The sequence below is a fragment of the Echeneis naucrates genome, chromosome 15 (genome assembly GCF_900963305.1).
Source record: "Echeneis naucrates chromosome 15, fEcheNa1.1, whole genome shotgun sequence".
In the NCBI taxonomy this organism is placed as follows: domain Eukaryota; kingdom Metazoa; phylum Chordata; class Actinopteri; order Carangiformes; family Echeneidae; genus Echeneis; species Echeneis naucrates.
Genome location: NC_042525.1, coordinates 10,512,251 through 10,524,477, shown reverse-complemented (window position 1 = coordinate 10,524,477; position 12,227 = coordinate 10,512,251). Strand labels below are relative to the sequence as shown.

At 40.8% G+C, this 12,227-nt stretch overlaps 1 protein-coding gene across 4 annotated transcripts in view; it reads right to left on the bottom strand.

Annotated features, from left to right (window-relative positions):
* pcdh15a (protocadherin-related 15a) overlaps window positions 1–12,227 on the bottom strand; it is a 177,496-nt gene that overhangs the window by 105,211 nt on the left and 60,058 nt on the right. For 2 of the 4 annotated variants that reach the window (XM_029520624.1, XM_029520625.1), the window contains exon 4: window positions 5,878–5,943. In XM_029520624.1, coding sequence (XP_029376484.1) covers window positions 5,878–5,943 — 66 coding nt within the window. Of the gene's footprint in view, window positions 1–5,877; window positions 5,944–7,217; window positions 7,233–9,087; window positions 9,104–12,227 lie in introns of those variants that run through there. The other 2 variants (XM_029520626.1, XM_029520627.1) reach the window with 2 other exon arrangements.

Here is a 12,227-nt window from a genome sequence, read left to right as displayed (position 1 = left end):
ATTAGGGCTTTGGGCTTATAAACAAGGACTACATGGAACACAATGCAGTGCATGTGAGCAGTGGCTCATCACTTTCATTCATTCATTCATTAATTCATTCATCCATCTTCTACTGGTTATCTGTTTCCATCCCAGCTCACCTGGCGAGGGCCAGGTACAACCTGAGCAGGTCACTGGTCCATCGCAGGGCCAATACAGAAGAAGACAAACTGCTACGGAGTCAGAACAGTCTCATAATGAATATGACTCCATAAACAACCACTCACACTCACACTCAGACCTTCGGGCAATTTAGAATCACCAAATAACCTTAACACGCATGTCTTTGGACAGTGGGAGGAAATCTACGAAGGGAGGAACATGCAAACTACACACAGAAAGGCCCCAGGCTTGAGAACCGAAACCATGATGACCTTCTTGCTATGAGGCAACAGTGCTAACCACTATGCCGACAGCACATAGTGCCAATTTGCACCCATAATATGTGATGCTGTGCACCATAGCTGCTACAGTGTCCATCAGGATTGTGGAGCTCTAAAGAGTTAACTACATGATTTTTACTTCTTTACTTTATTTTCTTTTTCTTCTTCTTTGTTTTTTGCCACGGATGGGGGGGGGTGCACTCATAACTGCACTAACATTTCAATAAATACTGTTTGACGTAGATTTTTGAGTTGTTTTTGGTTATGAGAGAAAACTTCTCAAAAAAAAAAAAGAAAAGAAAAAAAAAAAAAAAAAAAGATTTTTTCCTTAGGGGCACAAACTCCCATCTAGAAAATAAACTTCCTAGGAAATAAATCTCAAAGGTGGTTGGGTGACTGAACTCTGTAGTATTCGGACTGGTGTAGCATACCTCAGTTTCCTTTTTAACCAGGGATCAAGATTTGTTCACCCCACTTGGTAAAAGACTTACAAATGATGCCCTTGCCCATTGTACAGAGCTACACTGAAAGCACCATACATCAATTTGGTTCCCTTCTGACAGAAACCATTGTTTGGACCAGTGAAACTCAGTAATATTACTGTTTGAAGATTCATCATCGTAAAGTCTAGTCCCGTATGCTTGGGAGGTGTCTAACTGGAGTGTTTGTGACACTGTTGTGCCTACCTTGAACAAAAAGTGGAATTAGCATGGGCCAAAGGGAATGAACTGAACTTCTCAGGCGGATCTGATGAAGTTCAGCTTTATGTGCCTCTGAATCTGGATTTCTAACTGTACAGCCACTGTCCAAAAACAAGTATGATGACAATGAGACAGTTTCTCCAGCATTTAATCTCTATGCATATTTTAAGAGTTTCAGGATTCTGTGCTCCAAAGTGAAGCTGTTCCTGTTGAAAATAAAAAATTAAAGAAAAAGAAAGAAGCACACTAATAAAATACATGTGAAGGTAAAGGAGAGAAATCACTGAGGGTAGAGTCAAACTAATGACAAGCTCAGTGGAGAGAAATAGTGAGAGGGATTGAATTAACTTTAAGGAGAGAAGCTAATGAGTCCGTGGTGGCTGAGAAAAACATTCACGTAGGCTGGCTCATCTCATTAATTGTTTAAACCTTCCAACACATCTAACACTCTCGGGTTGCCTCCTAGCCCTTTGAATGCTGGAAGCAAACCAATAGACACAGGACCTGATATTTTCCTCAGGAGAACTCCCTGCATCATTCTGTTAGAGCTCGTCATCCTGGATGAGATGAGAGACCTTTAAACAGACGGCACAGTATTTATCAGTGGCACACTCTTTTTTTTTCTCTGCTCGCCATAATTCTAGTTCCATCAGAACCTTTAATACCACGCCAGTGCTGCACGGTAATCATCTGTCGTCAATCTAAAGAAAAAAAAAAAAACAAAACAAAACAACAACAACAACACACAAGCACTTAAGTACTGCACTATAAATATGTGGTATATACATTTATGGTGCAGTTTAGAGGGGGAGCCAAACCCAGGTTATTAAAGGTAGCTGCAATTTACAGACGTCCCCCAGCAGCTTCCCTGTGGACTTTTAGACACAATACAATTTACTGATGTGGCATAATGCCTCACATGGAGGCCATCAGCAGACACTAGCTTTGCTACTCAGGCAGGTGTTTATGCACAAGACGGTCCATTTGAAGAATTACTCAAATGCAAATCAAGTCATTTTATCTAACTGGATGCGTGTTGATCTGCTGATGAAGTAACAGGAAACATCGATTCAGGCCATGTTGCGTGACAACACAGTGCTTCCAGTGAATTTCAAGCTGCCATTTTTCATTGTCACTGTCATTCTTTAGATGAAGCCTTGCTTTGGATCTTTTCCCTCTCCCCGTGACAAGTTCACAGCAGTGTAAATGCACAAGTTTCACATCATTGTTATGAGCATGTAAGAGCAGGGGAAAAAAAAAAAAACACGCCGGCATTGATAAAAGGAAATTATCAGCTCAGATGCATTTTGGATGGTTTGGATACTAGATACAGATACAGAGGAAACAACTGAAAGTTTGAAGGGCTCATCTCCACGCAGACTGTGGAGAAGTTGTCCTGCCATTTTCCAGCTGATCATTTTTGTGTTGGTTGAGTTCCGCATAGTTCAGAGTTGAGTGTGAAGAGGCAGAGCCGAGGAAATGGCGCTGTTTTCCCCCAAAAGAGTGCACTTCCCATCAAAATGGCATGTCTGAGTACTGAGTGCTTTGTGTGTGAGTGCCTACTGATAGAACCACTCCTCGGATAGCCACGTTTCATCACTATCCTATTGGAATAGAGAGTTTTAATGCCCCCCCCTTGTTTTTTATTGAACATCTGCACATAGAAAAATAAATATATGACCCCCATGCAAATTTGAAATGAAACTGGAGTTAAATTGCCTTTAAATAATAACTGCCTTTGATTCAGAGATAGTCATATGGGCCGACACTGGGCCTAATTTTACACCAGGCTGTTTAATAGGTCATAATATTAAACAGCTCACTTTGTGAATATGAAGTTGTTATCATCAACTTTTTCTTTTGCATTACTTTAAGCCTCGTAAGAACTGTAAACTTAATGAGGAGCTTATAATGAATCAATCTAAAGCTGTCATAAGAATTATTTCAAGTCACAGCAGCCTTTGAAACTGGAACGCTGTCCAGAACTGTGTTGCACAGTGTGCAGTGGAAATTCAACATCAAATTGTTTTATAAATATATTTACATTCCAATTGAATGGAAGATATTCGTTCAGGCTCTGCAGAGAAATGATTATCTACTGCTGACGAATAGGATAAATTTCACATCATGCCAATTGTTGAGACCACTGTATCCAAGGAGGGAATGCTTTTAGTAGCACAGATAGTTGCACCTTTATGGACAATTTCTTCTTTAATTGCCTCATTCAAGATGGATTCTGCCTTCATCAAAATATTGATCAGAAGCGTTTTGAGTGAATGTACCTTGGCAGACACTCCATGTAAAACAATGCTAAAGTGACTTCTCTTTAATAAAACCCTTCAGCCACCCTTATTTCTGATTTCCCATACACTGCTGCTTGATGCAGAGGGCTGAGAAGATGCCCGCATGCTAATGGCAACAGTTGATACAAATCACATATTTGCAGGGACAAGATAAAAGCTATATGACTGCATCCTCATTTAGGGACATACTGATTTCCCTGCCGCTGTTGTAGGACGTTTTCAGTGAATTAGAAAATACGCCCTCTCTTCTCTCCCCTTCTCTCTCTCTCTCTCTCTGCTTCTTTACATTATCCAGCTATCTCCATCCAGGGTGATAAAAATCTCTTCAATCTGATTTAGTGCTTTCGCGTTGAGCTCGAAGGGTGAGTTAAGCCAAGGAGCCTATGGAAAACATACTTTGTCTTCCAAATAGAAAGCTTCTTCACAAGTGAGCAAGACTTTGTGTCGTGTCTGGCACCTGTCAGCGGGTCTGCAGAAGCAGCAGCTTGGATAAATTAAACATGTTACACTTCATTTGAGCAACTGGGTTGCTATCCCCTTGTGAGTACCCTTTTTTCCTAAAGTTTAAACCTCCAAGAATAAAATGCAGAAAGCTGAAATGAAAAAAAAAAAAAAAAAGAGGCACAGCCAAGAAAATGGTCTTATTTCACATAGTTAGTGCCGAGTTTATTGTCTTAACTGAGTCAAGTAAAAGTCTAGTACAGAAAATCAATAAAGGAACAGCTGCTGAAAAAATACCTTGACGGTTGCAAATCTTATCATACCTCCTCAACTAGGTCCCGGGCTCATGTGAAATGGGTTCTTCTGAAGAGCAAAAGGGAAAGAGGATTATTTGTCTTTTTTATCTGACCTCAACCAAACAAAGTCAGACAGATGGATGATTACATCGTTTGCTTTCCCATTCACTGCCATGAAGGAACGTAAAGGCAAATGCCCAGAAAAAGATGGAATCTTATTATGTGCCATTTGTATGGTTTCTGTGTGGCGGAAGCGGAAAAAAAATGAAATACATTTAGAAGTATAATTGCTTTGGTCAATAACAGCGGGTTGACTGTTTTACATTCCATTACAGGGAGGACAGGCACTAGGCCGTTTCATCGAGGAGAGATAAATAAAAGGATGGTGGTGCCAGAAGAGGCCCATATCCCAGGTAAATGAGTGCTTTATGAGGAAGATTAGCGCAAATCCCTCACACACAGAGGACCGGCACATGTGGCGGGGGGAGGGTGGGCTCATGAGGAAGCTTTGGGATGCAGGGTTGGTTACCTCCATCTCGCACATTCCCCCGGCAATCGATCAAAGCCCCAAATCACAGCCGCACACAGAGAGGAAGGAGTAGGTGAGACAGTATGACAGCCTGAATTGGAAGCCATTGCACTGACGGATGGCGGTCTCATCTGACACAGAGCAACCCAATCACTCTCGCAGGACTCAAATATGCGCGAAAAAGGCGTATACACATATGTGCACGGACAATTTCAATCTCTAACGCACAAAACCACCCACATGTAGCAGGGAAGCGGAGCATCTGTGACATCGTATTCAGATTGTGTAAACATGCTCTGGATCCTATCTGCAGTGAGAGCTGCTCATTAAACTCTGTTAACCTGCAGTACTAATATCTGCAGGGAGAACCGAGTGAGACAAACACACACCTGTTCCATTTAGGGAAACGCATTCCTCATTCCCTCAATGTACATATCTCCTCCTCAAGCAGCACTCAGCACTCCCCATCAAATACACACACGGTCATCAACAAAATACAGATGGCACACATTTGAAAACTCCCAGTAAGAAACCCGAGGGTTGAGGGAGGAAAAGAGGGGAAGACTACAGAGAGCCGAAAAGTGGATCCAGGTGATTGAGAAAGCAGAAGAGGGTGAGGAAGGAAAAGAAGAGGAGGAACAGAGTAGTTTCACCCGAGCCACTATAGTGCGGCTTGTCTGCTCTATGCATCAGGGATTCCATTGCTTCTGTAGCACAGGAATACCACAGTAAAGACAACCTGCAGCGGGAGAAGACTACTCATTAATGGAGCCCCATGTTACATCTGTATGCCAAACACCATCTGTATTCACTCACTCAGACACACACACACACACTTCTGCTTTACCATATGAAAGCAGAACAAATAAACACACCACAAGCCTCTCGAATTTATTTATCTATAATTTAAAATACAATCAAAATGACAATCCAATACATCTGACAAAACATCTCTCGTTACCAACCTGCCCCAGGTGCCATCAACTGAGCAGCAGTACACTCTTACAGCGCAACACTGCACAGTCCCACAAGGAGAAGTATTAATATGTATTGCATTACCAAAGAAATGCTCACTGTAAAACAGAAACTATATCAACACTGTAATCTAAGCTACTTGGGTGCAGAAGTATTTACTGCAGAGGCGTAGATAAGTGAGGGTAACATGAGTGACTGTTCACTACATACCGTTGGGGCTCTCCTCGTCAATGGTCACTATGGTTGCAGGGGGGCCGGGCCGTGACAGCTTACACTCTGCATGCGCAAAGAGAAAAAGAGAATTAACAGCTGTTTGCTACATTTAAATAATTTACTTTGTAAACCCCAGAAGTGGAGAATTATTCATGACAGCTTATGAAAGGAAACCAAATGCATATTAGTTTAATAAAATGCAGGCATTACAAACACATTTAGTACTGAAATGAAAACGTGTTGACTCGTGTTCTCATATTTAAAGTGTATTTACACAAGTACACAGGAATTTTGCAGAAATGTAAATATAATTTTGTTAATATGATGTAAGAGTTAGGGATATATATATATATATGTTTTTTACATCCAGACTACAACTCAAACAAGCAGACAAGCCGATAAACTTAAAGAATATATCATGGCAATTCATTTTTAAAACTTGTAATGGCAATTTGGCTTGTGAACACAAATAAAGCAGTGCCACATATCAGATGTCTGAGTGAAATGTTGAGACCCAATATATTCAAATAATCCAATATTACAACCAAAAACTGTTTTGTTCACCGATATTTTACTCAAACATCTTAACATGAGGAGAAGAAATAGTCTTAATATTTCATACCAGATTACCCCCCCCCCCCCATAGTAATTATAGTGTATTGCAGTAATATGCACTAATTCTACTTCTGATACCTCAACTAGATTTGGCGTATGTTACTACTGTTAACATTATACACAGGACTGTCTGACTACGAACAGCAATGCTAGAACAGTGTAAAAAAAAACATGCATACAATAACACACTGACATAAAATCCAGCACATTGTAAATATTTCACTGGTTGGAGAAATTACAGCTCACAATGCTGGTTCAGTGTTTTTCTGTCATGCCATAAGCTGTCACATCGATACATATTTTTATAGAAGCTGACACCAGCGACTGCTACCCCACAAACATCAACAGGAATGGAGTCTATGATACTGACACCAGACAAACAGGATGGTCAAAGTAAGCAGGCAGCACCATAAGCCGAGCACTGACGAGAGGGTCATCGCAGATGGAGGTCACAGCAGCTAGATGGTACAAGCACATGGGACTCAGGTAATGGCAGCCTGACAGACAGCACCAGATGGGGCAGCAGGAGGGGTGGAGATGAGGAGACGTGGAAGGGAGATGTCTACTGTTGGGGAATAGACACTGCGAGGCAGCATGCTCTGCAGCTGATGTGAGGAAAGTTCAAGATTAAATGTCTTTTGACAGGGAAATGGGGGGGTGGGGTGGGGTGGTGTGGTATAAAATAAAATGAGAAACAGATCAAGAGATGTTTGCCCTCTTACCCTCATACTGCCAGTCTGAAGGGTTCAAAGGTTAGTGGAGCCAGAGTGAAGCAGAGCAGAAGCATGGAAGAGAGAAAAGGAATGAAACAACAGTTGGCTGAAAAACAGTCCAATGTTAGGAGAGGGGAGAAAAGATCATTACAAAAGAGCAGATACTAGAAGACAGCAGAGAAGAGCGGCCGTTTCAGGGAGGAGATATTATAGGAACCTTCACTTGAGAAATGATGGATGCTCGTGAACCACACGAAGGTTTTACAAATACAGCCAGCGGATCTCTTCTTGCTGCTAGCTGCTGCCAGCTGACATTACTCCACGAGAGAGGTGAGCAAATATGAGCCAATTTAAAAAGAAAAACGTGTTATCTTGGGAAATGAAGTGGTAGCTGGATAAGAGGCAACAGCATGAAGGAGCGATGGAACTCATATTCAAGTGTTTAAGTGTATCTCCCTAGCTGTTTCTCTTGGGGCATTTTTTGGCTTTCTTTAGGTTTTTTTTTTTTTTAAATCACTATGCCTCCATCCTGCAAGATATTGAGTCTCAAGTAGCTTGCTTTCAGATAGTGTCCTCTTGCATGACATGTAATCAGAGAGGGACAGAAAAAAAAAAAAAAAAAAAAAAAACACGGTCAATGGCACCACATCAGCAGTCAGCAGGGTTTGGGTTTCACACACATCTTCTGTTCCCTGGTTTAGGTAATGCCACTGCGCACCTGTTGCAACACAGTAGATAGTTTTCCTATTAAATATGCATACCCATGAGCCTTCACTAATGTGCTGGAGATAAACCACAGGATGTAATGTTACTGCATTTTTAATTAGTGCTGTTTCCAAAGTGCAGATATTCAAAATAATTTGCAGTTAAAGGTCAATAAAAACCGAGGCAGTGATACAGAATATTTCATGCAAACCATTAAGAACATTTTCAAACTTTTTGACTTTTTATTCAGGCATGATCCGGACATTTCTTAAGATTCCTTAAGCAGACTTAGGATTTTCATTCATCCGTACATCTTGTCTTGTTCGTGATGTGAAAATCTTTGTCAGTACTTGGGAATATGTTTAAGGTTCCAAAAGCTTTTCTAAATTACAATGCTTGATTAAAAAAAAAAAAGATGAATACATGAATAAATGAATACTCTTCATTTTCAGAGTTCCACAACTTTAAGGCAATTAGAAAACATCCATCCAAAAAAACATCTGCTGAAGAAATAGTAGGATGAGGATTTCCTTTAATAGCGGCAAAATGAACAAAGCAAGTGGGTCACACCTCACAATCTGGAGACATAAACAAAAAGCAACATCAAAATAAGTATGCAAATCGGCTCTGAGAGAATATACTCAATGGAGAGAGTGTGCATGTGAATGTGTGGAAGAGTTACGTGAGATCATTTTAAGAAGCTCTTTTAAAGGATCTGGTTTGTTAGCTTTGCATGAGTGCGTTCAGGCATCAGCGTGTGTACGTGCGTGTCTGTAGGTTTAGGTGGTAGTTGCAGCAGTAAGAAATATGAGTCTACTTTGACGGCAAAAGGCAGAACCGAGCAGAGATAAAGAATAAAGCCTCCTTTTGGAGTGCTAACAGTCTTATATTGTGATCAGAGCACAAACATATACACGGAGGAAGCGCATGTGCAATACAAACTCAAAGCAACAGAGCCTGTTCAGTCATTTCACAACACACCAAAATGATCTAAACCTGTTGCCACATTGCACCTTTTGGCAGCGGGGAATATTTTCTAATGACATTCTACATCAAGTTTTCCTTCCATTTAAAAAGCCTTCCAGAGGAACATGATAGCATAAAAATATTTTCTTGTCAATTCACTTCACAGTGGCTCACTGGGTTCATACGAGAATGTGCCAAATAGTCTTACCAGGCTCCTACAACCCTCCTGCAGCACTCAAGATAATAATGCTGGATGAAACTCATGCAGACCCTTACAAATTATACTAAAGATACAAAAGAAAACCTACGAATACACTCATCCGCTGCTATCAAACCAGGAAAACAGGCTTGTTCAGGATTTATGGAGCAGAACAACTTAACTCAAGAAAGTGAAAACAGTCAGAACCAGGGATAATGTGCTGCGTGGAAAAGTTTGTGCTCTCAGACTGCAGAGGAGAGAAGAAAATAGATGCAGCTGTTTCAAATTGTAACCAGTCAAAAACAGTACAGAGCTGAATAGTGGGAGCTCGATAAAAGACGCAGTTGATCACACGGCTCAGGGAGAGGGGTGCACAGCAGCATGGGGTGCTCAGTTACTGAGGTCTATAAGTTTTCAATAAGACTGTTCACCAGCCTCCCACTTGTGTGTGTGTGTGTGTGTGTGTGTGTGTGTGTGTGTGTGTGTGTAAAGTCAACTTTGTGCATGAAATGCTCTGGTTGCAAGTATATTTTGTTAGACAAAGTTGTAGGCCTTGGTCCCACCAGAAATCAATACCTTTGGAAAAAGGAACCTAACAGCCCGCACCAGTACACAAAAAAAATGTTCTATAGAATTCAACAATAGGAGCGAGGTGATATGCAGGAGTCACGAATGAATGAATGCCTGCAGTGTGATTGGCCCTGGTCAGAATCTAATGTGTCCTAAAATGTACTCAATAGCATTGTGTACAGTATATGTATAAGATATAGATTGTGCAACTGACTGAAAATAAACTTTTCAAATGAGTGAGGTAGACAGAGAAGAAATAGGGGAATCATAATAATGCATCAGGCAACTATCAGTCAATCATAAGTGATTAGTTCACTGTACACTTCAGAGGCTGATTATCTGCAGATAATTATTATCTTCTCATTTTGCATTTGGGGAAATTTGCCTCCACCTGGAAATTATCTCAAGAATCAGCCACACAATGTTGGATTGAAGTCATAAATCTTAAATTCCAAAATGATGAACCAATTGTCACACACAAGGACGAGGGAGGGAAAAAAAAATTATGGAAGCAAGCCTCACTCAATTTCTAAAATGACCACAACCGAATAAAACCTCATTCTCCCATGCAAAACCATGACAGTCAACAAAAGGACAGAGAGCTGAGCAGAATTGATCAACCAACACAAATACAGCTATTTAAATACCTCTTTAATACTTTCTAATTTGTATTAGCAACTGTTCGTCTCAGACAAATGAGGAACTGACTCAATGAACAGTGTTGAGAGTCTTTTTGCTCATGCAATGGTAAGAATAATTTCATTGTCAACTGGATGGTGTTTTGGGAAAGCGAAGGCTGTATGTATGCCTCAATAAAACAGAGAACATTAAAGATTTCATTTTCTATGCATTGTTCTTTTAAATGAGATGGTCTGAGGTGCAGACGGCCTCCTGAGCAATTCAAGTCTTCACAAGGCAGTTCGTTGACTGCTACATTACTGGAGCAACAAGGCAGTAGTGGAATGAATTCTGCTCACTGACATTTAGTTTCAAAAGGCATTTTTACCTGCCATTCGATTCAATAGCCTGTGCTTTCCTGCGCCTTCATCTGCAAAAGCACCATTTTAGCAACCGATAAATCAAATTCCTGCTACCAAGGAGAAGAGCACTCCAAAAAAAAATAAAAAATAGCTCTAAAAGGACAACTAACCTAACAAGCCATGTGGTCCTGCAGTTTGCCCATCAATCTCTTACACCTTCTCAATAAATCTATAAAGGTTTGCAGGTATCATCCTTAAATGAGCATGAAACGAAAATAGTGTCACGTTTACAGTAAGACCGTATTGCTGGGAGCCATTCATTAGAAACTTACACCAGAGACGGGGTGAAATGTAGACAGAGGCAGAGACAGGAAGATTCTTGAGAAAGGGCAAAAGCAACGGAGAGGAAAGAAGGAACTAATTTCTCCCTTGGCCAACCGCCACCTCAACACAAGGTGCGTCTATATACAATCATAAATGTGTCTCTCCTTTCACATAAATATCAGCCTCCCTGTGATAATAAGGACAGAGCCAATATGAAAAGTTCTCCTTGCAACTTGAGGGGAATTTGGATGAGATCATTTCAACGGTCCCAGTGGTCCACATAACCGGAGGGAAGGGGATTTCTGCTGACCTCAGTTTTAGCCAGTATCTTACTTCAAAAAAATAAAGGTTGGAAGTTAGATCTGTAGATAGTCCCTGGGGTGGCAGCTATGCCATGGAAATGAGTGGAGTGGAGACAGAACAAACAGGGTCGCCGCTTTAATTTCCCAGTTGGACTGTGTATTTTTGCATGTATCCGTGTCTAGTGGGGCAGAGGAGCATTCTGGGACATCTCCAGCTCCAGTAGGACTTGGCAAATGACATAGAGGCAGACAAAGGGCAGCTGTCCAGTGGCACGGACTGCCAGGTAATGACTGCTCATGGGCAGACAGCAGGTCAAAACAGATGAGCATCTCTGCGTTGTAGTAATGGGGGCTGTGGCCATTTGTCCACAGGGGTTGGCTGTCCGAGCAGTGCATCACATTACACAGCAAAGGACCATTGTTGTTTTCAAAACACTTCTTTGTCACATCTGAAAGCATTTGTACGTATGATAAGTGATTCATATTGTCCATTTTAGAAATGTAAATTTTTGTTATAATAAAGGAAAAAAAATGTCGAGTAAATATGTATTGAATTATGTATCTTTTAACAGATGGAGGGCCAAACACTGTCAAATGTCTACAGAATAACTCATTTGAAGACGCTCTCACAATAATACCAATCACAACAAGCCTCATAAAGGCAGAGCTAACTGCACCCATATAATGACAGACACTGTTTTAATACAACAGCTTTTTATACCAGTTAAAATAAATGACTGAAGCTATAGCCACTTGGCATTTGGGGGTTTCATCAGAAAAACTGCTCCTGTAAGACAATACGGCTGTGCAAATGCAAAATAGTTGCAAATGTAACTGACAAAAAAATGTTTCATATGCAGCTACAGTTTGCAGCTATCACAGCCTGAAAAGGCCTATGGATAGAGTCAAAATTAATCAAACAATGAACAATCACATTTTGAATTGACTCCCACGGCAGAACTCAGCTCTGAAT